Source organism: Microtus pennsylvanicus, chromosome 12 (assembly GCF_037038515.1).
Source record: "Microtus pennsylvanicus isolate mMicPen1 chromosome 12, mMicPen1.hap1, whole genome shotgun sequence".
NCBI lineage: Eukaryota > Metazoa > Chordata > Mammalia > Rodentia > Cricetidae > Microtus > Microtus pennsylvanicus.
Genome location: NC_134590.1, coordinates 15059647 through 15081421, shown reverse-complemented (window position 1 = coordinate 15081421; position 21775 = coordinate 15059647). Strand labels below are relative to the sequence as shown.

Here is a 21775-nt window from a genome sequence, read left to right as displayed (position 1 = left end):
GCCTCCCAAGTGCTGGGATTAAAGGCATGGGTCACCACCCACCAACCCCACCCCCCAAAATTCTTAAAATGCATTGAATATTCCCCTATGCTACAGTAAATATTATCTGTAGACTCTTAGCACTCCAGATATGGAGGCAAGAGGCTTTGATCACCACTATCACCCCTATAAGCCTTTCCACAAACGTAAAAAGTGAAGAGAAGTAAAAGAAAAATTTAGAAGTCTCTTTTACTTAGAATTTCTTTTTGTTTGTTTCCTTGAAATAGGATTTCACAGCTGATGGTGGCTTCCAACTCTCTATGTTGCTAAAGGGCCCCAAACTCCCAATTCTCTTGCCTCTACCTCTCCAGGCAGGAATTATGTTGGATCACAGCATCTATCTGCAACAAAAATTTACTGATAATTTGATATGTGCTAGGCATGGATAAGAATCTGTCCTGACTAGTTTATACTTAGTGAAGAACTGAGGACTATAAATAGGTGATAAATATAGAAAACATACTTATCCTTTAGTATCCTCAGGAAATTGGTTCCAGCACCAAAAACAAAATCCACGGGTGCTCAATGCCATAGATTTAAAACTACCGCTTATATACCTAACTGAATGGGCTATATGCATTGTGTTATTTAAAATATAATGAAAATCTCCATGCTCGATTCTTCTTCCAGAAGAAATTTCTTCTGGAAGTTTATTTTGTGTTATTCTCTTTTATCCCTGTAAACGTCTGTGCACTACATGTATGCTTGGTGCCTGAGAAGACCAGAAAAAAAACCACACTAGATCCCCTGAACTGGACAGCTGTGAGCTCCCATGCACAGGCTGGGAAATGAATCCAGGTCTCTAGAAGAGCCCATCCTCTGGATACTTCTCATCTATAGCTGCATGGGGGCAGGTGAGGATTTTGATTCCTTAGACAGTTAGTTAATCTGTGTTTGTGTCAACATGCTTGATGAAGGCCAGAGGACAAACTGTTATTTGGTTCTCTCTCCCCACCATGTGGACTTTGGTTCTGGAACCCTGCTTGCCAGCCTTGGCTTCATGTATCTTTTTCTGCTGAGCCTTCTCACTAGCCTCACATGGATTTTAAATAAGGTGATTCAGAGTAAGTTTTATGAAGGTGCAATATTTCAAGCAAAGCCTAATACCAATGTGCAAGCCATAAGTCTTGGACCTGTATATTCAAGTAAACCAGCATGGCTGACAAGAGGAGAAAATGAATTTTAGGAATAGTAACAGATCTTCACATCCTAGACTTAGGAAGGGTCTTAGCCAGGCATTATTTTACATACCTGTAGTTCCAGCGCTCCAAAAGCTAAGGCAGGAGGAATGCCATGAGTTAATGGACAACTACGGCTACACAGTAAGTACTAGATTAGCCATGTTATAAAACATTGTATTTTTATCATAAAGATAATAAAAAGGGTGAAGAACCAGCGAGGGAGACAGTACAGGACAGTATGAATGCCCTACACCAAGTAGATGAAAAGCCAATTAGGCAATCTATCAAAGGGAGCTGAGCATTACTGAGAGGAAGAGAGGTGCTCTGTGCAGCTGCATACTTGCTGACCTTCCAAAGCACCTAAGTTTGGGTCTCGGCATCCATGTCAGTCAGTTCATAGACTAACTCCCAACTCCAGGAGATCCAAACCCTCTTCATTCTGTGAGCACCTATGCAGGTCTGGCATAATCACATACATATGCACATTAAAAAAAATTTCCTCCAGAGACAGCCTGCCTTAAAAACTCTGCTGGCCTCTAGCTCACTGCTTCTGCTGGGATTAAAGGCACACACCACTCTGCCCATCATTTTTGTTGTTTTTGCTTTTTTATGTTTTCCAGACAGGGTTTTTCTGTAGCTTTGGAGTCTCTCCCTCTGTAGACCAGGCTGGCCTCGTATAAAGGCCTGTGCCACTATAGTCAGCCTTGTTTTAGTTTTTAAATATGAATAAGTATGTTGACTTTAGCTACAAGAAACTTATAAGAGAACAAGGCATCTGTGATCCTAGTTAAATGAAAGGTAAAGTCAGGTAGATCAGGGATATACACGATCCCGTCTCAAAAATAAAACAAAACAAAAAGCCTGCATGCTGATCCAGGAACTCAGAAAAATACAGGAATACAGGAAGATTGCTCCAATAGCATCCAATAGGAAAGAACAGATGATTTAGCACGCAAATGGGGGGGGGGGGGTGTTATGGTCCTGGCTACTAAACGTTTATTCCCTGGCTGGATGGAGAAAGTGGGGATGATCTTTGGAACTGTTCTCTGGCTACGTCAATGTCCTTACTGATGTAAGAAATTTATTAAAGTTTTATGAAATGTTAAAAAAAAGTGTTGGAAGAAAAAAAGAAGGTAGAAAGAAAATGATCCAGGTGAGATTAAACTAAAAATATAGTGTTATAACTACTGATCTGGATTAAAGGGCTAAAAAATCATTCTTGTTATCTAAAAGGGATGGAGTCTCCAAGCACCTCAACACCACTAAAACGCTAAGACGCATAAATCCCTTCTATAAAATTGAATGATACTGGCACACAAGCTCAGACAATGCAAATGACAGGCAAACAGTTATTTTATTGAGTTGTTTGGGGAAAAAAGAAAAATTTCTGTGTAAGTCCAGTCCAGTTGCAGTTTGGGAAGATGGCTTTCAATCTAAAATTACAATAGCTGACTATAAAAGGTAAAGGTGTGGAACTCACAGAAACAAAAAAAGTTGAGTGATTATCAAGGATGGAAGGTTTCAGCAATAATAATACTTTAAAGTATTTAAAGTGAAACCTGTCAGGGTGGAATTTTCTTTTTCTAGATACAATTATTTCTTGGTACGCACGATGTGAATGAGAATGCAGTAAAAAATAGCAAAATGACAGTATAAAGTAAATATTGATAGGCAGGATGCTGGCCAAAGAGTTGAAGGTGCAATTGAAAAGAGAGTGAAACAAAAAGGAATAATCAATCACATGGTACATGTGTTGAGATTATGACACTGATTTGTTTACAAATAAAAGTTTATGAAAGGGGCTTACATATACACACCAATACACAGTTAAAAAAATTCGGGAAATTTACAGAGAAAGAAGAATGCAGGTGGTGAGACCCAATTCAATAAACTATATATATGTACCCAGTGTCGAGTACAAAACCCAATTGCTCATATCCTACAAAAACAAGCAATTTAGTCTCACCTTAAATCCTCTCGTCTTAGACTTCCACATGCTAGGACTGTAAGTATTAGTCATCTGTAGACTACCCAACCACATGACTTAAAAGCAGCATTTACCAATCACCGAGAGGGAACACAAGTATTAGAAATGTATCTGTATGATTCCATTTACTAAAAAGTAAATGCACACTCATGCACATATGCATAAATACTTATTTGTTGGATGAAAGCCAACAAGAAATAATTTACTGAGCGTTACCACTCTATAGCACATCCATTCTCCTAGTGGAGAGAGCTAAGTAAAATATAAGGTTAGGAATGGAGCAGTCAGACACGGAGGCACACACCTGTACTCATAGCACTTATAAAGCATAAGTGCTAGAAACCAGGAAATCAAGGAGAGTTTTGGCTACAGAACAGTGCAGAGGACAGCCTGGGCTACATGAGACCTTGTCTAATAAACAAAATGGATGTTCAAAACTGAAAAGGGAAGCAGGACAGTGGTGGCACATGTCTTAAATCCCAGCACTCGGAGGCAGAGGATCCATCTCCGAGTTCAAGGCAAGCCTGGTCTCTAGCATGAGTCCCAGGGCAGCCTGAACTACATAGAGAAACCATGTCTCAAGTCCCTCTTCCCCACCCCCTCAAAAACACTGAAGAGGGAAGAGAGGAAGGTAGAATGGAAGGAAACACTAGGGCATCTAAGAGCATTCAAGAAGATGCAGGATGAGTAGAACAGATCTATAATGAAATTTTAACTGTAATTTATTTTTAGAGACATGTCCATGTTAGTAGGTAACCCTTGGTTATGCAGACCAGGCTGCCACAATCCCATAGAAAACCCACCTCAAATGCACCTGCCCTGCTTTCCAAGTACCTGGATTAAAAACGAGTGTACACTGAACCTTGTAAACTATTTTACAGAAGACGGGAATGCTGGCATCCCTTCAATCTCTGCACTCAGGAGACAGAGGCAGGGAGCACTCCATGAATTCAAACCAGCCTACATAGTACCAAGGTTGTGTAGTTAGACCCTGACCAAAACAAACAAACTCAAAAAAAACCAAACAAATTTTAAAACATGTAAAGAGGGGTAAGGAATAGTGGGGATAGGCAGATTTTACAATTCCTTACTATAAAATACTTACATACATTAGGTTTTTAATCTTTGCTATATTTAGATTTTACTCATTTTACAGTTTAAACTGAACATATTATTGTAATAGCTAATAAATGATGAATAATTTTTTCCTTTTTGTCTTTTTATTGCTGTTTGGTGGGGATATGGACTAAAGGTGTGAGCTACCATGACAATCTCTCTTAAGCTGTTTCTTAGCTGAACAGTTTACAGATATCATAGGTATAAAAAAGTACTTAAGATAAACAAATTTGTATCTTGGCTACAGAATAGATTGTTTACAGATATCATAGGTATAAAAAGTACTTAAGATAAACAAATTTGTATCTTGGCTACAGAATAGATTATTGTTGGATCTGTAAAACAGTTATTTATACTTCCTGATACTTTAAAATAAAATTTAAGTAGCCAGGCATTGATAGTGCATGCCTTTAATCCCAGCAATCAGAGAGGAAGAAGAAGCAGGAGGATCTCTTGAGTTTGAGGTCAGCCTGGTCTACAAGAGCCAGTTCCAGGATAGCCAGAGTTACATAGAGAAAGCCTGCCTCAAAATAAATAAACAAATAAATAAATATTTAGCGTGCATGATCATGCATAAAAAATTAATAAAGGAAGGATGTTATGCTCAATTAAGAGGGTAGGTGTGGTCAGTAGTTCAGAACTCGCTGTGCATGTGGAAGGGCAAGTTCAATACCCAGCACCAAAAAGGAGGAAAGGATATCTTAGTGTAATTATTTTTACCAAGACTGAGAACAACACCACACACTAGTGTTATGTGGGGCATTAACATATTAGATGACAGCAAACTTTGAAAGCACATAAAGATGACTGAAGATACATGCAAAATGATAACAACCTTGGACTGCCTTGGTGGAAGAAAGAAACATTAAACATTAATACACTTCTGAGAAGAAAATTGGTTCTCGCAGAAAACTGGAGCACAGCAGTGAAATCAGGCACCTTTTGCAAGCTAGATAAGCCGTCTACCACTCACCAGTTCCTACCTTCATTTTGACTTTTTCCTTAAATTATGTATGCAGTGTTCTATCTGCATGTATGCCTGCAGGTTGGACATGGACACCAGATCTCATTAGGATGGTTAGGAGCCACCAGGTGGTGGCGGACAACTCAACCCACGTCCTCTGGAAGAGCAGCCAGTGCTCTTAACCACCAAGTCATCTTTCCAGCACCTCATTTTGGCTTTTTAAAGACACCTACAGAGGCCCAAAAGTGTGAGCCTATTTCTACCTCGTCTGAAGGTCAGAGTTTCAACTTGCTCAAAGTTGTTGCCATTTTACCCTGATGAAAGGTCAGAGTTGGAACTTACTTCTATTCCTTCAAGGTCATTATCTGTTTCTACCTCAAACAAAGGTTCCACCTAGATTTAAACCAGAGAGTTCTAGTCTCTCAAAGTTACTGTCAACCAATGTGGCTTATGTCCAGACCTTATATTTCAAGAATAAAGAAGTTGATCTGTTATTACCAAACAAAAGTCATAAGAGCCAACAAAGTTCCTACTTCCTTAGGGAGGTAACAATGGATTCCCCCAGGGAGCAGTCTGACTCCAGAATGTTTTGGTCTAGTGTATAAATATTACTTGTCTTTATTCTAGCAAGAGAATGTTTAACTATGAATGTAGCCCACAATCTTCAAGTGCTCTGTTCAATTCCTTTTGTCATAGTAATGCAAATTTACCTTACCTTTTGGGGTGGGGGTTATTTTAAGCAAATAAAAATTAAACATGGGCAATTTCAGTATCCACAGGAACTCCCTCTTGATGCTATCCCTAAGCTTATGTTTGTTAATTTCACTCACATCTTCGTTCTCTTATATTTCTAATCCCCATCTCTACCATGGTAAGTGGTATACTTGTCAAAACTGGTCCTCGACAAGCACCCACAGCAGGTAGTTCGAAAATGCTTGTAACTACAGCTCCAGGGCCTCTGATGCCTTCTGGCTTGTGCAGGCACCTGATACATGAGGATATACACACAAGGAAAACAAATCTTAAAAAACAGAAAGGTTGATAGAAGAATTTTGATATAATTATTTTCCTGTTACAATGACTACTTCTGAGACAACCTGGGTCATACAGGTAGTGAGAATAAATAGGCAAAACGGGGAGTAAAGAAAAAGCCAGGATTCCCAGGAATTTTACTGTTTGAAAAAGAAGCATGCAAGATGAGTTTTCCGTCAAGCTGCTCAAGTGGAAAACTTACCTGAGCCTGAATCAGGATAATCTAGAATTTTAAATCAGCCTAGGCTACATACATACCACATTCAAGGCTGGCCTAGGATCTATACACTGTCTTAAAAAACAAAAAAAACACCAAATGCCCAACTACTCCAACCCAATACATACATTAAATGCTCTGAGTGACTGTGTTATACTACTCACCTGTGCCTTGCAGTAGATATGGTTATCTCTGAAAAATTTATTTATAATCAAGTCTAGGGTTGTGGTTGAGAATTAAGAGAACTTTTAACTGAAATAAAAATAAAATCTAGATAGAATGTATGCCTTCTTTCAGATCAATGTGATCCCTGTAATAAAATTTTATTAAAATTACAATTTTTTTTTACTTTCCCCCTGCAGTACTAGAAATTAAATATGGTTAAGTGCATGATCACTATGATAAGTAATGCATGTTAATAGAGAAGGAAACCAAATACCACAGAGATGATACATGTAGGAGAGAAACAGCAAAATGATAAAGAATGGGCTCCATGTAAAAAACTTCCATTACCTTTTCCAGGTCTAGCTCCTCCAGCAGTATGCTGGCATTCTTATTTGCTTCAGCAGCCTGCCTGTCTTTGGCTTGTACTATTGACTCCATACAAAGATGACACTTCTTTAACATCTCCTGCAATGACAAGTTGGAGACATTTCCACCACATTTACTCAGACTCTGAAAAACACAATCTTCATTAAAGTACTTAAAAATGAACAATAGGCCAGGGATTCGGGGAGGGGTTTATTTGGGAAGAAGTGATATGTAGATAACAAACTGTACATTTCCAAAAAAAAAAACCCCCAAAAAACGTAAGAGCTTCCCATTTTCAAATACACACTTAAATATAGAAATCAAGCATATTCCATACGCACAGTGTACATAAAACGTAAGCAAAACAATCATGAATAATATAAATAAATCAAAAAAGCATTCAACATAACTACAATAAATTTTTTCCTACAAATGAGGTCAATGTCAACAGATAAATGTCAAGCATATACAGGGGGTGTTTAAACTTAGTGATTTCAATCTCAAAATAAACAGCATAGGAATATTCCTTTAATTATAAGTATCAGTAAAAAACATTAGGTGGTGGCACACACCTTACCTCCAGCACTAGGGAAGCAGAGGCAGGCAGATCTCTAAGTATGAGAATAGCGGCAGATACACTCTGTCTTGAAAAACCAAAAAGCGCCTGGCGGTGGTGGCACACGCCTTTAATCCCAGCACTCGGAAGGCAGAGGCAGGTAGATCTCTGTGAGTTCGAGGCCAGCCTGGGTCTATAAGAGCTACAGGACAGGCTCCAGAGCCTGTCTCAAAAACCAAAAAGCAAACAGTATTTTCTCCAGGTGCGATAGTGGTAGATGTAGGCAGATTTTTTAATTCAAGATTAATACAGTCTACAAACTGAGTTAAGAACATCAAGTCTTATACAGAGAAACTCTGTCTTGAAAATCTAAAATAAAATAAATTTTAATCAGCCTCAACTCTCAACAAAAAAACCTGCCACAAACATCCAAAGTAAGGCAAGGCAATGAGTTAGAAAGGGAAGCTGATTAATTATCATGCAACATTATTTACATTTGTTGGCCTTTTCATTTCCAAAGGAATATGGGTACACACACACACACACACACACACACACACACACACACACACACGTCACAAGCACAAAATGATAGTGGAAGATAGCAATTAGATCTCTAATCAGACTTATTCTTTTTCTTCGCTACATCTGCCATAATTCAAGTAAAAAAATGTTGGATAGGATCTGGAGAAGAATATAGGTCCTGGGGCAAGCCAAGAATACATGACATCGACCAGGCAGCGGTGGCGCTCGCATTTAATCCCAGCACTTGGGAGGCAGAGACGGGGATCTCTCTGAGTTTCAGGACAACTAGGGCTGTTACACAGAGAAACCCTGTCTCAAAACACAAAACAAAACAAAAACAAAAAAAAACAATACATTACAAATCTAGGTAAATCTTTTTAAAAGTTCATAAATATTAAACAAAACTGTTATATAGTATACTTTATGACTCATGCCGAGTTTATTGGCACAAAAGTTGTATTAACCAAAAGAAATCCTAACTTATACTTAAGGTGAATTTGAGCAATACATTACCTTATCGGTGATGGTTGCTATATACCGCATGCATTCAGAATCTGATGGGAACTGATTGACTTCTTTGACCAAGTAGCGTACCACCTTCACATGACCCTAAAAATAGATACCACCAAATGCAAGTTGCCAGTCATGCATGACAAGTACCTTTATCTGCTAAGCCATTTTGCCCAATCTGTTTGAGGTATTTCCTTATCTCCCCTCTTTTTTGTAGTCCTGACTGTCCTGGAAGTTACTACAGACAGACCAGGTAGTTTCCCAGCTCATCTCTGCAAGCTTCTTTCTCCACTGGAATTAAAGTACTCATTATGCTGAGGCCAGTCTTGAACCTGTTCTGTGAGGGACTACCCCAGCCTCTTAAATAATGAAATGCAGATGTAAAAAAATGGAGTTCTCTCTCTCCTTTAATTTGTATTAATTTGTCTTATTTTTTTAAAGTCTTTAAATGAATACTTACAGTCTTTAAAATACCTCTAGGCCACAACTCATACAGCACCCTCTCCAATAACATTCATTAAAAAGAAAGAGAGGAAGGGAGAAGGAATGTAGGAACACAGGAAGCTGCTGGACTTGATAGCCTATTCCTGTAATACCAGTACTTGCTAAAAATTGATAACAATAACATAGGACTTCAGAAGGATTATAGAACTTAAAACAACCTCTGGATGACATCCAATAAAATGGGAACAGTTTAAGAGGAGATTTAAACTACACAAAGAACAAAGCAGTGAGAACAAACGTGAGCACTCTGTTGCTGACAGAGGTCAGCAGACAGAATGTAAGACAAAGATCAAGCAACAACACGATTCTTCCATTAGGGATTCACAGTGGAAGGTGGGCTCTAAACATGCTATACTGAAAAGCAGACCAGTCAAGAGAATACTAACACAGTGGAGCAGCAAGGAAAGGCTAACTTGTTTGATGACTCAGCCAATATGCTTAGAGAATGAACCACTGAGAAAGAGTAGATTTGAATGCTGAAGGGAAAAAACAAGTGGCTATGTAGTCCATGATAACCAGAAGAAAAGCGGAACAAAGAACAAGAGTCAGTAACTGGAGTGGTGGTACACACCTTTAGTTCCAGCACAGGAAGCAGAGGCAGGCAGAACTTTATGAGTTTGAGGCCAGACTGGTATATATAGCTAGCTGTAGGCTAGCCAACACTACAGAAAGACCCTGTTTCCAGATGAGAAAAACCAGGCTAAAGCCCAAAAATCATCAGCAACAAAATAAGAACAAGAATCAGAAAGGATAAGAGAAAGAGCATGTCTTGTAACTTATATACTAAAAACAGCCCAGGATTTACCATGTACAAGGTATTTCCTGAATACTAGCTTTCTGTGTTGTCAGGATTAAGTCCACTGTCTCACGCACACCAGACAAGCACTCTCTTGTTAAGCTATATCCCTAATGAGGGATTTTTTTTTAAAAATAATGCAATCTAAAATGTTTTAATACAATTTAAAAAAATTATATAGATCTATCTCCACTAGAAGGACAGAGGAAGAATGTCTAAGGTTCAAGCCCCATCTTATATAGTGACTTTCAAAACAGCCTAGACCAAGAAATTGTGTCTCTACAAAAGTAAACAAATATAGTTCTTGAAATAAGTATCAAATTAGGCTAAAACCGAATTAAGTTATCAGTGTGTGCTAAAGCAAATATTTAATCAACACACACAGATCCGTGCAACAGCACTGCAGAGGATAAAAGGCTGCTTTTGCTTCATTTAAAATTCTTATTTCTAGTTCTAACACTAATTTTTCAATAAACTAATAATAGTGAGATTTTCTTTGATTTATTATTCCCTAATATTTATAATCAAAAATAAGGTCATGCTTATTGTTGCACACCTTTAGTCCTACTGCTCTAGAGGCAAGATTAACATCAAATTCCAAGCCAGTCAAAACTGCATAGTGAGATCCTGTCTCAAAGTCAAGACAAAAGACCCAAACCAAGCAACAACAAGCAAAAGCCCCAATAAATAAATAAAATCAATGATAAAATGAAACCTAGTTTATTTTATAATCTAAACATTAAGAGTGTAACTAGGTTTTGAATGTGAACCTTAGGTGTCTGTGGTAATTTGTAGGTGGCCTCCATAAACCCATAAGGAGTGGCACTATTAAGAGGTGTGGCCTTGGAGGATGTGTGTCACTGTGGAGATGGGCTCTGAGGTCTCATATATGCTCCAGTGCTACCCAGGGTCAAAAGTTGACTTCCTGCTGCCTGCAGATAAAGACGCAGAATGCTAAGTTCTTTCTCTAGCTCCATGTCTGCCTGCATGCCATGACATTCAACCATGACGATAAAGGACTAAATCTCAGAAATGTAAGCCACCCAATTAAATACTTTCCTTTAAGAGATGCTATGGTCATGGTGTCTCTTCACAGCACTAAAAATCCTGTTTTATTTTACTTATTGAGTATGCGTATGTCCATAATGTATGAATATAGGTACCTATGCCAGGAATGCATTTTGTAGAGGTTATAGGATAACTTTGTGGAGTTGATTCTCTTTTTACCATTATGTAAGTTCCGGGGTTCACAAGTTGCCAGGCTTGTATATCATGTAGTTTTACCCACTGAGCCATCTGGCTGGCCATCCTAGAAGATTTTCTTAAAGGATTCCTTAATTTTGATGTCCAATATGAAGTACATTCACAGAATTTCAGAAATACTAGATCTATTTGGTTGGCCAGGGGAGTATTTCGTTTGCACACAGTATTACTAAAATAAACACTAAGCCAAGCTCTCCCTAGCACAGATCAGCACGGTGTGCTACCTTTCTGAATGCGGCCATGAGAGGTGTTATCTTGCGGTTATCTGCTGCATCTACATCTGCACCCGCTTGCACCAGTAGCTGAACCACATCTAGGTGTCCACCATTTGCTGCTAGCCACAGCGGAGTATTCCCCTTCTTGTTACGCACATCGATATGAGCTCCCCTGGAAACGAATGACAGACAGCACTTTCTTACATGAGATGAAATGATAGGGACAGCAGCAGGAAAAAAAAAATCAATACTCAAGTATGAATGCATTTTTTTAAGAATTGTATTAGAGAATTTCTATCTATTACTATCAAATTAAATATATATATTCAATATATGTTTCCCTTATTTACAAATGACTGTGTAACTTTGAATTCCAACTCAGATATTTTGTATCCACATATTTACAGTACACAGGGGAAAAAAGCTTTAGTGTCCAGTTTAGACTCAGAATCAAGTATTAGGTATGTGGGATGCCTACAAAAAATTTAAGATTTTATTTTATTGGTTTTTCGAGACAGGGTTTCTCTGTAGCTTTGGAGCCTATCCTGAAACTAGCTCTTGTAGACCAGGCTGGCCTCCAACTCACAGAGATCCACCTGCCTCTGCCTTCTGACTGCTGGATTAAAGGTATATGTCACCACTGCCCAGCTAAGATTTTATTTTAAGATATAGTCAACCCTGGCTGTCCTGGAATTCACTATGTGGACCAGCCCAGCCTCTAAATCAGAGATCTACCTACCTCTGTCCCCTAAGAGCTGCGATTAAAGGCATGAACCACTAGCTAGTCACTGACAAGCATTTTTCTTAAAACCTCGCAGCTGCTACTAAATAACTAAAAGTAACAGTTTCCCTTAATCCTGATACTGAATAGTTACTATCAACTTAGAGACTAAAGCAGTGTAAGAACAGAAACATAGGTTACAGAATTACATTTTATTTTGTACACAGTGAGAGTGCCCAGGAAATGATCAGCACTTACATTCACAAACAAAGGATATGCTCATAACATACCTGCCAATAAGAAGTTCACAAAATTTATAATGCCCTTTATCTGCGGCTATGGTTAAAGCTGTATCTCTTGAGGAGGGCACTGGAGGGGCATTAACATCAGCACCTTTGTCCAAAAGAACTCGGCCCACCTCTGCATACCCACCAGAGGCCGCTTCCATTAGTGGTGTAAGGCCAGTCTAGGTTTAATGGAAAATAAATAAATAAAAAAAAAAAACAATAAAAAAAAAACTATGGAAGAAACCAAAAATAGCCAAAATGTTAACAATCTCGGGAGCAACATGGTATAGTTTCTACAGATTCATAAATTTGTACTGACAGTTGTTGTGAGTTATATTTAATTAAAACATTTATTTACCTAAAATCAGAGGTATGGTGAAAAGAATTTGAATAAGATCCAAGTCCAATGATGTGAATGACAGTACATGTTTCCTGTCCTTTCAAAATAATCGCATTGTTTTCAGCTAATTAACCTATCAATAATAATTTAAAAAGCATATGCCCAAGTATTTTCATAAATGACTTCAACCATATAGTAGATTAATGTGATAGGAAGTCATAAAATCATAACTTCTACAATACACCCGTTCTTTCATGTCTAAAACCATTTCTCTCAGATACGTATTTTGTCTCCATGACAAAGCTCTGACAAATGGCAAGTTTCAGCATCTTTCTTACCTTAGCTCTGTGTTCAACGTTTGCTTTTCTATCAAGCAGAAGACTAACCACTTCAGTTCTTCCTTGGAAGCAGGCTAAGGTAAGGGCAGTGTTCCGATTGGTTTCTATTTGAGCATTTATGTCAGAGCCCATGTCTAAGAGGAGCTTAACTGCAGCTGTATGCCCGTTCATAGCTGCTAACATCAGTGGAGAAATGCCCAATTTGCTACCAGTTCTGGGGGTGAAAAATAACGGGGAAACAATGTGTGTCACAGCAGAGAAACAGCAATGATAAAAAAATTGAATATAAAAATTTCTCTCCTGTTCTTTTGAAACAGAGTATCCTGTAGTCCAGGTTAGCTAGCTTCTAGCTGAGAATGACCCTGAATTCCTGATTCTTCAGCCTCAACCTCCCAAGCTCTTCAATTACAGCAGTGGACCCACCTACCAAGTCTGGCTAAAACTCTTTGTTTCTGTAGGATTATTTAACATTTTAACTACTTTTCTCAGCCCTTGCATCTTTTGAGATACTACTAAAACTTCCTTTTAGCAGATGCCAAGTAACTGGCTAGGGAGTGGAGACTCATCCTATGATGATGAAGCAAATATCTACCTCTTTAATAAACACCAACAAAGGTATTTCCTTTAGCTCCCTAATAAACAGTAGTTTGTAATTTTCAGTTATAGCAACATTCTAAATTCTTGAATATTTTAAATTTTATAACTTTATAAAAATTTTAGACCACTAAAATAGCAGTTCCAAAAATTTACACCACAATATTCTTAATAAAGTGTCTACAGACAAAAAAAAATAAAGCTTGCCTAGAATTGATCTCAGCTCCTGCATTTAGCAGTATTTTGATGATGTTCACGTAGCCACCAGAAGCAGCCAGGCTTAGAGGTGTGTAATCAGAAACATTCCTGTGTTCTTTATTTGCACCCCGAGCTAACAACAGCTCCACCACCTAGTAGGGAAAAAAAATAATAATAAAAAATAAAAAAGGTGGGAAGTATACTTTCTAAAGCCACGACAATTTCAGAAGTGTATTTCTGGGGTTTTTTTGCCTGGTATATAACGAAATGAGAAAACTCTTTTTTATAATTTTAGGCAACAAGGTTCTTAGAAGTCAACAGACAACAGAAAGCTCTCAAGTTAAAAAACTAACAAGCTTAAGAAATCTAATGAATACTCAACAGAAGATTTAGACCTCAAATGTTGTAGGACGTAATTTAAAAACGAATACTTTTGTTACTTTTATCATATAGTTAAGTTATAAAGGAAAACATGAGATGAGATTCATCTTATATGTACACATGAATGCACTAGAATTTGAGACAGGGCCTCACTATTTAAATCAGGCTGGAAGCAAATTGAGATTTGACTGCCTCCCCCTCCCAAGCGCTGAGATTAATGGTGTGCGCCATGACAGCTGGCAATCAATATTTGCTTTTTGTTACAGAAGAGTTGAAAATGTTCCCATGTTTTACCTTAACAACCTTAATATTATTCTGTGCCTGTGGGCACAGCATCAAATTTGACTTGGTAACAGAATATTGGGTGCATTACTTTTTAAGATGCTGGCAAACTGATCCCAAGAGCAGCTGTACTATTTATACCCTAGCAACAATACAGGAGTTCTGGCTGTTAATCTTCCGGATCTCAAGAGCTTTTCTCTGAGAGCCAAATTATTGAGCATTAAAGCATTAAGTGCTTTTTGGCCATTCAGAAATATATCAGTTAAAATCGTGTTTAGATAAAGCTAAACATTACTTCGATTAAAGCTAGCAAGCCTACGTGGTCTTACTTTTTCTTTACTGTAAATGTCTATACACTGAGGGCATATGGAATGCGGGTGGGAAGGCAGAGGACAACTTTCAGAAGTTGGCTCTCACCATCCACCTCAAAAAGGGATCTTGCTCATTCTTACATGAGCCACCATGCTTGTGTTTTTCTTTTTATTACTACATTTATTAATTAGCATGTGTCGAAAAATCAGATTGTCAGGCTGGGTGGCAAATATCTCTACATGTTGGGCCATATGTTAGCCTGTTATGTATTGTTTTGTTTAATGTCAGTGTCTTTCTATAGAGCCCCGACTGAGTTCAATGCCAGAGGGTCCAGGCACTAGCCAGTGGGGATCAGTTAGCATGTCTATTCTAAACGGCTTGAGAGTTTCATAGTATTTGCCATGTAATAAACAAATGCTTGCAAATTTCATTTTTTCTAAACATTATTCTGTAATTTTACATTGAACTGACTTTCCTAATCATACCAACTATTTCACAATACCTGTTATAATGACACCAAATGGAAGCAATGTGTTTCTAGGCAAAGTTTCATACCAGAAAGTAGAATATTAAGTTATCTTGGCTTGGTTAGTTCCTTGTGGTGCCAAGGATGATGAACCCCTTAGAACATGCTAGTCAATCATATTTACTGATGATTATATCTCCATCCCACATGGTTGATTTTAGATATAAAAAACTCACAAGTGTGGCTTACTGCTTTTAAATGAAGTGACTTTATTTGATTTAAAATTAAGCTATTTGTCAGTGTGTGAATAAATACTATTTCAAGCTAAATCATAATGAAAAATTTAAAGTAGTACTTAGTGATGGAGGAAGGTCATTGGTTAAAAAAGTTAAGAAACTGCTTGGCTGGCCCTCATAGGTTAAAACATAGGTGGGAGGAGTAAACAGAACAGAATGCTGGGAGGAAGAGGAAGTGAGCTAAAAGTCGACAGCTCTGCTCTCTGGAGCAGAGAGGCCATGCTCCTCTCTCCTGGGCAGACGCATAGCTCTGCTCTCTGAGACACATGCGATGAAGCTCCGACCCAGGATGGACATAGGCTAGAATCTTTCCCGGTAAGACCGGTGCTCACAGATTATTAGAGATGGGTTGATCGGGATATCAGAATTAGCCAGTAAGGGCTAGAGCTAAAGGGCCAAGCAGTACTTAAATGAATACAATTTGTGTGTTGTTATTTCGGGGCATAAGCTAGCCAGGTGGCTGGGGTGCTGGGGACTCAGCCCCTCCGCTCTTATTACTACAGAATGGCACCCAACGTGGGTCCCGAACCCACGACCCTGAGATTAAGAGTCTCATGCAACAGAACAGAATGCTGGGAGAAAGAAGTTGAGTCAAGGAGTCGCCATGATTCTCCCACTCCAGACAGACGCAGGTTAAGATCATTCCTGGTAAGCCAGCTCGTGGGCTACACAGATTATAAGAAATGGGCTAGTCCAGGTGCGAGAGTTAGCCAAGAAAAGGCTACATAAATAGGCCAAGCGGTGTTTAAAAGAATACAGTTTCCATGTAATTATTTTGGGTAAAGCTAGCTGTGGGGGCGGCCGGGTGCCAGGAATTTAGCCCCACCGCTGCTACTACAACAACTTAGCCTCAAAAATTTCTATCCGTTCTCATATTTTAATGGGAAATGGAGAGGAATCTAGTGTGGTGCTTGAATAAAATGGTCCCCATAAGCTCATATATTTGAATACTTTTCATAAGGGAATGATGTTATTTGAGAAAGATTAGGAGGTGGGGCCTTGTTGGAGGAAGTGTATCCATGAGGGTGACCTTTCAGGTTTCAGAAGTCCAAAATCTCTCTTTCTTCTTGCTACCCATGGATCCTGATATAAAATTCTAACTATTTCTCCAACACAATGTCTGCCTACACGCCACTACGATCCCTGCTGTGACCATAATGAACAAAATCTCTAAAACTGTAAGCAAGCCTACAATAAAATGATCTTTTATAAGAGCTGCTGTGGTCAGGACATCTCTTCACAGCAATAGAATAGTGACGAGGAAAGGTTTTAATTTTATTGTTGTTGTTTTGTTTATTAAGGGCATTGGCTCCCTGACTGGACTAGAGCTCTCTATGAAGAACAAGCTGGTCTCCAACTAAGAAATCTGCCTACCTCTGCATACAGAATGCAGAGATTAAAAGCATGGGCTACCACATCCTGATAATTTTTAAGACTTTCTCCACCTCCACTGTGAATTACAGATGAAACAATCAGAAAGGAGCAATACAACAGAACAGGTGCTATGTTATCACCACAAGGATGAAACATTATATATACACACAAGGGAAAAGGGACATAGGATTAGGCTAAATAAAAAGTTACCAAGAAACAGTCCATGTGTGTATCATGCCTTTGTTTTTAATCTATAATACAAAGAAGCTCTAACCTTTTATATATATTTGTGCCTTTTTTTTTAACATTTCTCACTTTTGGATAGGAACTACAAAAATATCTTTTACTAGTTTGTTCTGAAAACCTAGTTACTTAGGGATCAAGAAAAGGATGGATTTTAAAAAATGCTTTGATTTTTATTATTGTGTGTTATATGGGATCAAATACAGGTACATGTACCACAGTGAACATGTAGGGATCAAAGTACTAAAGAACTACTTTAGAAAGTCCTTTCCTTCCTTCCATGTAGAGATCTGCAGTTATCCGTCCTGTTCAATAACCCGTTTGAAAGGTGAATGGGAAATTAACATGGATGAAAGGGTGATTTCTAGATCTAAGACTGGTAAATTCTGAATCCATAAAGAAACCACAATTGACTTATTTAGCCTATATTCCCTGTAGAGATGTTTGAGGGGGAGGGGGAAAAACTAGGTTAACCAGCTAATTATTAAATGCTATTAGACATAAAACTGATAACTTCACAGTTCGATTTTCTTGACCCTATATGATCAATTCCTGTCATTTGGTCTGTCTGAAGTTCTAGAACATGAAGGATTAGTATATATAAGAACTGTACATCTCATCTAGAATGGCTTAATCTTTCTCTTAAAGACAAATGCAATACAAAGGATTCTTATGGCAGGTACTACTCTTAGACGAACAAGACTGTATGTTTACATTATGTGACTTTATGGGGAATATTATACTAGCCTACTCTTGCTCATACATAGTCATTTAAGTTACTGTGATAAATATAACAGGCAAAATGTTTCTATATGAAGAACAAATACATGAGTATATACATATGTGCTAAACAGAAAAGAAATTGCACTAAGATCAAATGCTACCTCCTGTCTGCCCCCAGAACAAGCCAAAGACAGTGGTGTGTCCTTGGTTCTTTCTGATTGGGCTTCAATGTCTGCACCATTATCCAGCAATATTTCTACAACGCCAACATGACCAGCTGTAGCAGCCAAAATGAGTGGAGTAAAACCTAAAAAAACAAACAAAAAAAAGAACCTGCTTACAACATGCTAAGCAAAGAAACACTAACAACTGTTTTCCAATATAATTAAGCACCAATATGTGGCTAAAAACTAATTGTTTCTAAATTCATATTTCCCACAAAACTTCTATAAAATCAAACTAACAAAACTAAGGGCTACCTTTCTTGTCTCGATGTTCAATACTAGCTCCTCTTTCTAGTAGTGTTTGTACCAGTTCCTCATGGCCACCAGCACAGGCAAGCGTTAGTGCAGTATCATGATTACTCTCAGTCTATAAAGAGAAAAGAAAAGCCATTAGTTTAACTAGTTCATTTAAATAACCTTCCAGTGTTACTGTCAAAAACACAGATACATATGTGACTCCCTATGTTACATCAAGACCTCAAACCATGTGGCCCAAGCTTAGCCACATCTTCCTGCCTCAGGCTTCTTACTGATTTCTCGAATTATAAATGCATGCCACCAAGCCAGGCTTACACAAATCATTTGGATGGTATATGGTTTATTGCCAACCTCACCAATAAGAAGTCAATTCATGGTTTGTTTTTTTCCTTTTTCCTTTTTTGGTGGTAATGGTTCTGAAACTTTCCAGCTTGGGTCTGCCTCGGCTGAGGATGACCTTGAACGGTTTGTCCCTCATTGCCACTACCACTGGAATACTGAAATTACAAATTTGCTCCATATGCCTAACTTTAGTGACCTTTTTAGGTATACAAATAATATTCAAACTTTATAAACAATTATTAATGACACCAAAGGAAGAAAAAGGATTGTTTTCTATCATATGCTAATTTCAAGTATAAAATTGAGGGGAAAAATAGTGTGAATTCAATTTTGTTGTCACATATTAATAGAGTAACATCTGTTTCTATTTCAAATAGATTTGCTTACATTTTTGGGATAGAACCTCACTGTACCCCAGGATGGCCTTGATCTTACTTTGTTCCTTCAGCCTCTGCCTCTCTATTGCTATTATAAGCGTGTTAGCATGCCTGACCTAATGTGTGTAACACACACATACACACACTTTGAAATGCATATAGACAGGCATACAGAAGAGTGATTCTTAAAGACAAAAACACAGAATGTAGGAACGGCAGGGGTCCAGGGCCTAGCTGAGAAGAGAGTGTGAAAAGGAAAGGACTATCCAGATTGCTCTGGAGATCAGAAGAGAATTCCTCTGGTGTCTTCAGCTGATGCTAAACAGCCCATGTACAAAAGGAAATTATCAGAGGGCAGAAGTAGATCAGGTAAAACACCAAGAGCAGGAACACAGGCCCTACCAGCTAGAGCAGGAAACTTCCAGAACATGGAGGAAATCATGGAGAATCCTATGCAGAGACCAAATGAGTTGTGTTGGACCCGTTTAAAAAAAAAAAATCAAGCTGAAAAGCAAGGCTTTTCATAGATAAAAATTGAGCCGAGCGTGGTTTCAAACATGCTTAAATCCAGCACTCGGGAGATAGAGGGAGTAGGACCTCTGAGTTCTAGGCCAGCCGGCTCAAAAAGCTAGTTCCAGGACAGTCAGGGTTGCTACAGAAAGACTGGCCTCAACAAACAAAGAAAAACAAAAAACAATACAAACAAAAAAATTAATAAATAAACAACTGTTTTTAAGTAACTTAGATGTGTTTAAAAATAAAGATCCTAAATTCTTTAAGGAATAAAATGTGTAATACACTATAAATTGAAAAATAAAGACTGTAACTGTGCTAGGATATTACATAATTTAACTTCTGGACAAATGTGTGAATGAACACGGCTAGGGATTCATACCCCTTTGTTTCTTTGAGACAGGATCTCACTATGTATCTCAAGAGGGTCTCCAATCATCCGCATTAATTACTCATGAATGAGGGAAATGCATGTGAATAGCACCATGCTTGGCTTTTAAGATAATCTTTAATTTAATTAACCAACCTAACTATTAGAAAGTGCTTTAGGTAGTCTGGAAAAATGAACATGTGAATGTACTTTTTCAGTTATGCAATAACATTTAAATATAAAAAAAGGTATTTCCAATATAATCCATATATAAAATTGAAAAGTATTATAACAGGATGACAAATCTCTGGGGGAGAAGACTCTGTCATGAAGGCTTTTCAACACTGAAATCATTCTGAGGTAAAGCAAATGATGTGATCATTTAACTATAAACTCAACATACACCAATTTGCAAGACTTAACTGATGAAATAAAACTCCAGAAAAAAACAGCTATATAACTCATTCCTTTTTATGGTGGACTTGTCTTTTTTTTTTTTTTAAATTGGAACATGAGACTGGATCTCTGTACTCCTGTCTCTTGGAGATCTGTATGTAGACCAGGCCGGCCTTGAAAAAGGAACTGGAGTAGGTTTTCTTCTTTTGGGGGTTCAGGAGGGAGTGTCTTACTTTGAAGCCCTGACTACTTAGAACTTCCTATGTAGACCACAGAGATCCACCTGTTTCCTGAGCACTGAGATTAAAGGAGTGTGCCAACAAATTTTGTTCTTTTTACTTTTTAATGAGACAACTAAAAATGGCCTAAAAATATGTCTCTATTTTTCCTTTGTGGTTTTTAAATTAGTCGCACTATATAGCTGGGGTTGGCCTGGAAACTCAATTCCACCTGAACCTACTGAGAGCACAAGGCATATGCCACTGCATCTAGCAAACTCCATTTTTATCCTTGATAATATGTTTATATCTCTATTACCACACTAAAAAAGAAAAACCATCTTTGGTTTGTTTTTGAGACAGGCTCTCACTATATAGACCAAGTGGGCCTTGAACTCAGAGGTTCACCCACCTCTTCCTCTCAAGCACTGAGATTTAAGATTTGGCACACCAGCCAGTCCACTAAATTCTTGAAAACCTTATGAATTTATACTGTATTTTCTTTCTCAACCTACATGTAATATTTTGTCCAGAATACATTACACTAACTGAACATTGCAGAAATGACAACAGCTATAACTTCAAATATTCAAAGACTATTACTAATAACAGACTTAAAGGTTTATAGTGCTCTTATACAGTAATATTTACATAATACAAGAAGTCATACCCTCCCAATAACTGTGAAAGCCAAACTCCATTACAAAAAAATTAAAAGACAAAAAGTGAAATTGATCAAGAGTCAAGAAATGAGAAAAGCCTACTAGTCAGTGATGGAGAGGGAGCCGCAATAGCTGCTCTGCAGAAGAGCCACTGACTGCAGAGATCAGGGATGGCCACAAGGGAGGTGCACCAACTACAACAGTGGAGAAGGACATGAAACTGCAGTGAGTGAAGCTCTGGACGTCAGTACCATGATCTTCATTCCAAGTTTTATATTTTTAAAAAAAAGAAAGAAAAGGAACCATGTCTGATTTCAGAGAAAAGGCAGCAAAAGCTCAGAAACACAACTTTCTGATGGCCAAACTTAACTGGTAACCAGAGATAGGCTTTCTAGACAGCAAACTGCTCAAACCGCATCACAAA

General features: G+C 38.1%; 1 protein-coding gene across 4 annotated transcripts in view; it reads right to left on the bottom strand.

Annotated features, from left to right (window-relative positions):
- Ankrd17 (ankyrin repeat domain 17) overlaps window positions 1–21775 on the bottom strand; it is a 151995-nt gene that overhangs the window by 28414 nt on the left and 101806 nt on the right. For all 4 annotated transcript variants that reach the window (XM_075944322.1, XM_075944323.1, XM_075944324.1 and 1 more), the window contains 8 exons: window positions 18471–18582; window positions 18153–18298; window positions 13924–14066; window positions 13123–13336; window positions 12448–12623; window positions 11446–11608; window positions 8662–8757; window positions 7050–7166 (listed from right to left, as the gene is read on the bottom strand). In XM_075944322.1, the coding sequence (XP_075800437.1) occupies window positions 7050–7166; window positions 8662–8757; window positions 11446–11608; window positions 12448–12623; window positions 13123–13336; window positions 13924–14066; window positions 18153–18298; window positions 18471–18582 (1167 nt within the window). The remainder of the gene's footprint in view (window positions 1–7049; window positions 7167–8661; window positions 8758–11445; window positions 11609–12447; window positions 12624–13122; window positions 13337–13923; window positions 14067–18152; window positions 18299–18470; window positions 18583–21775) is intronic.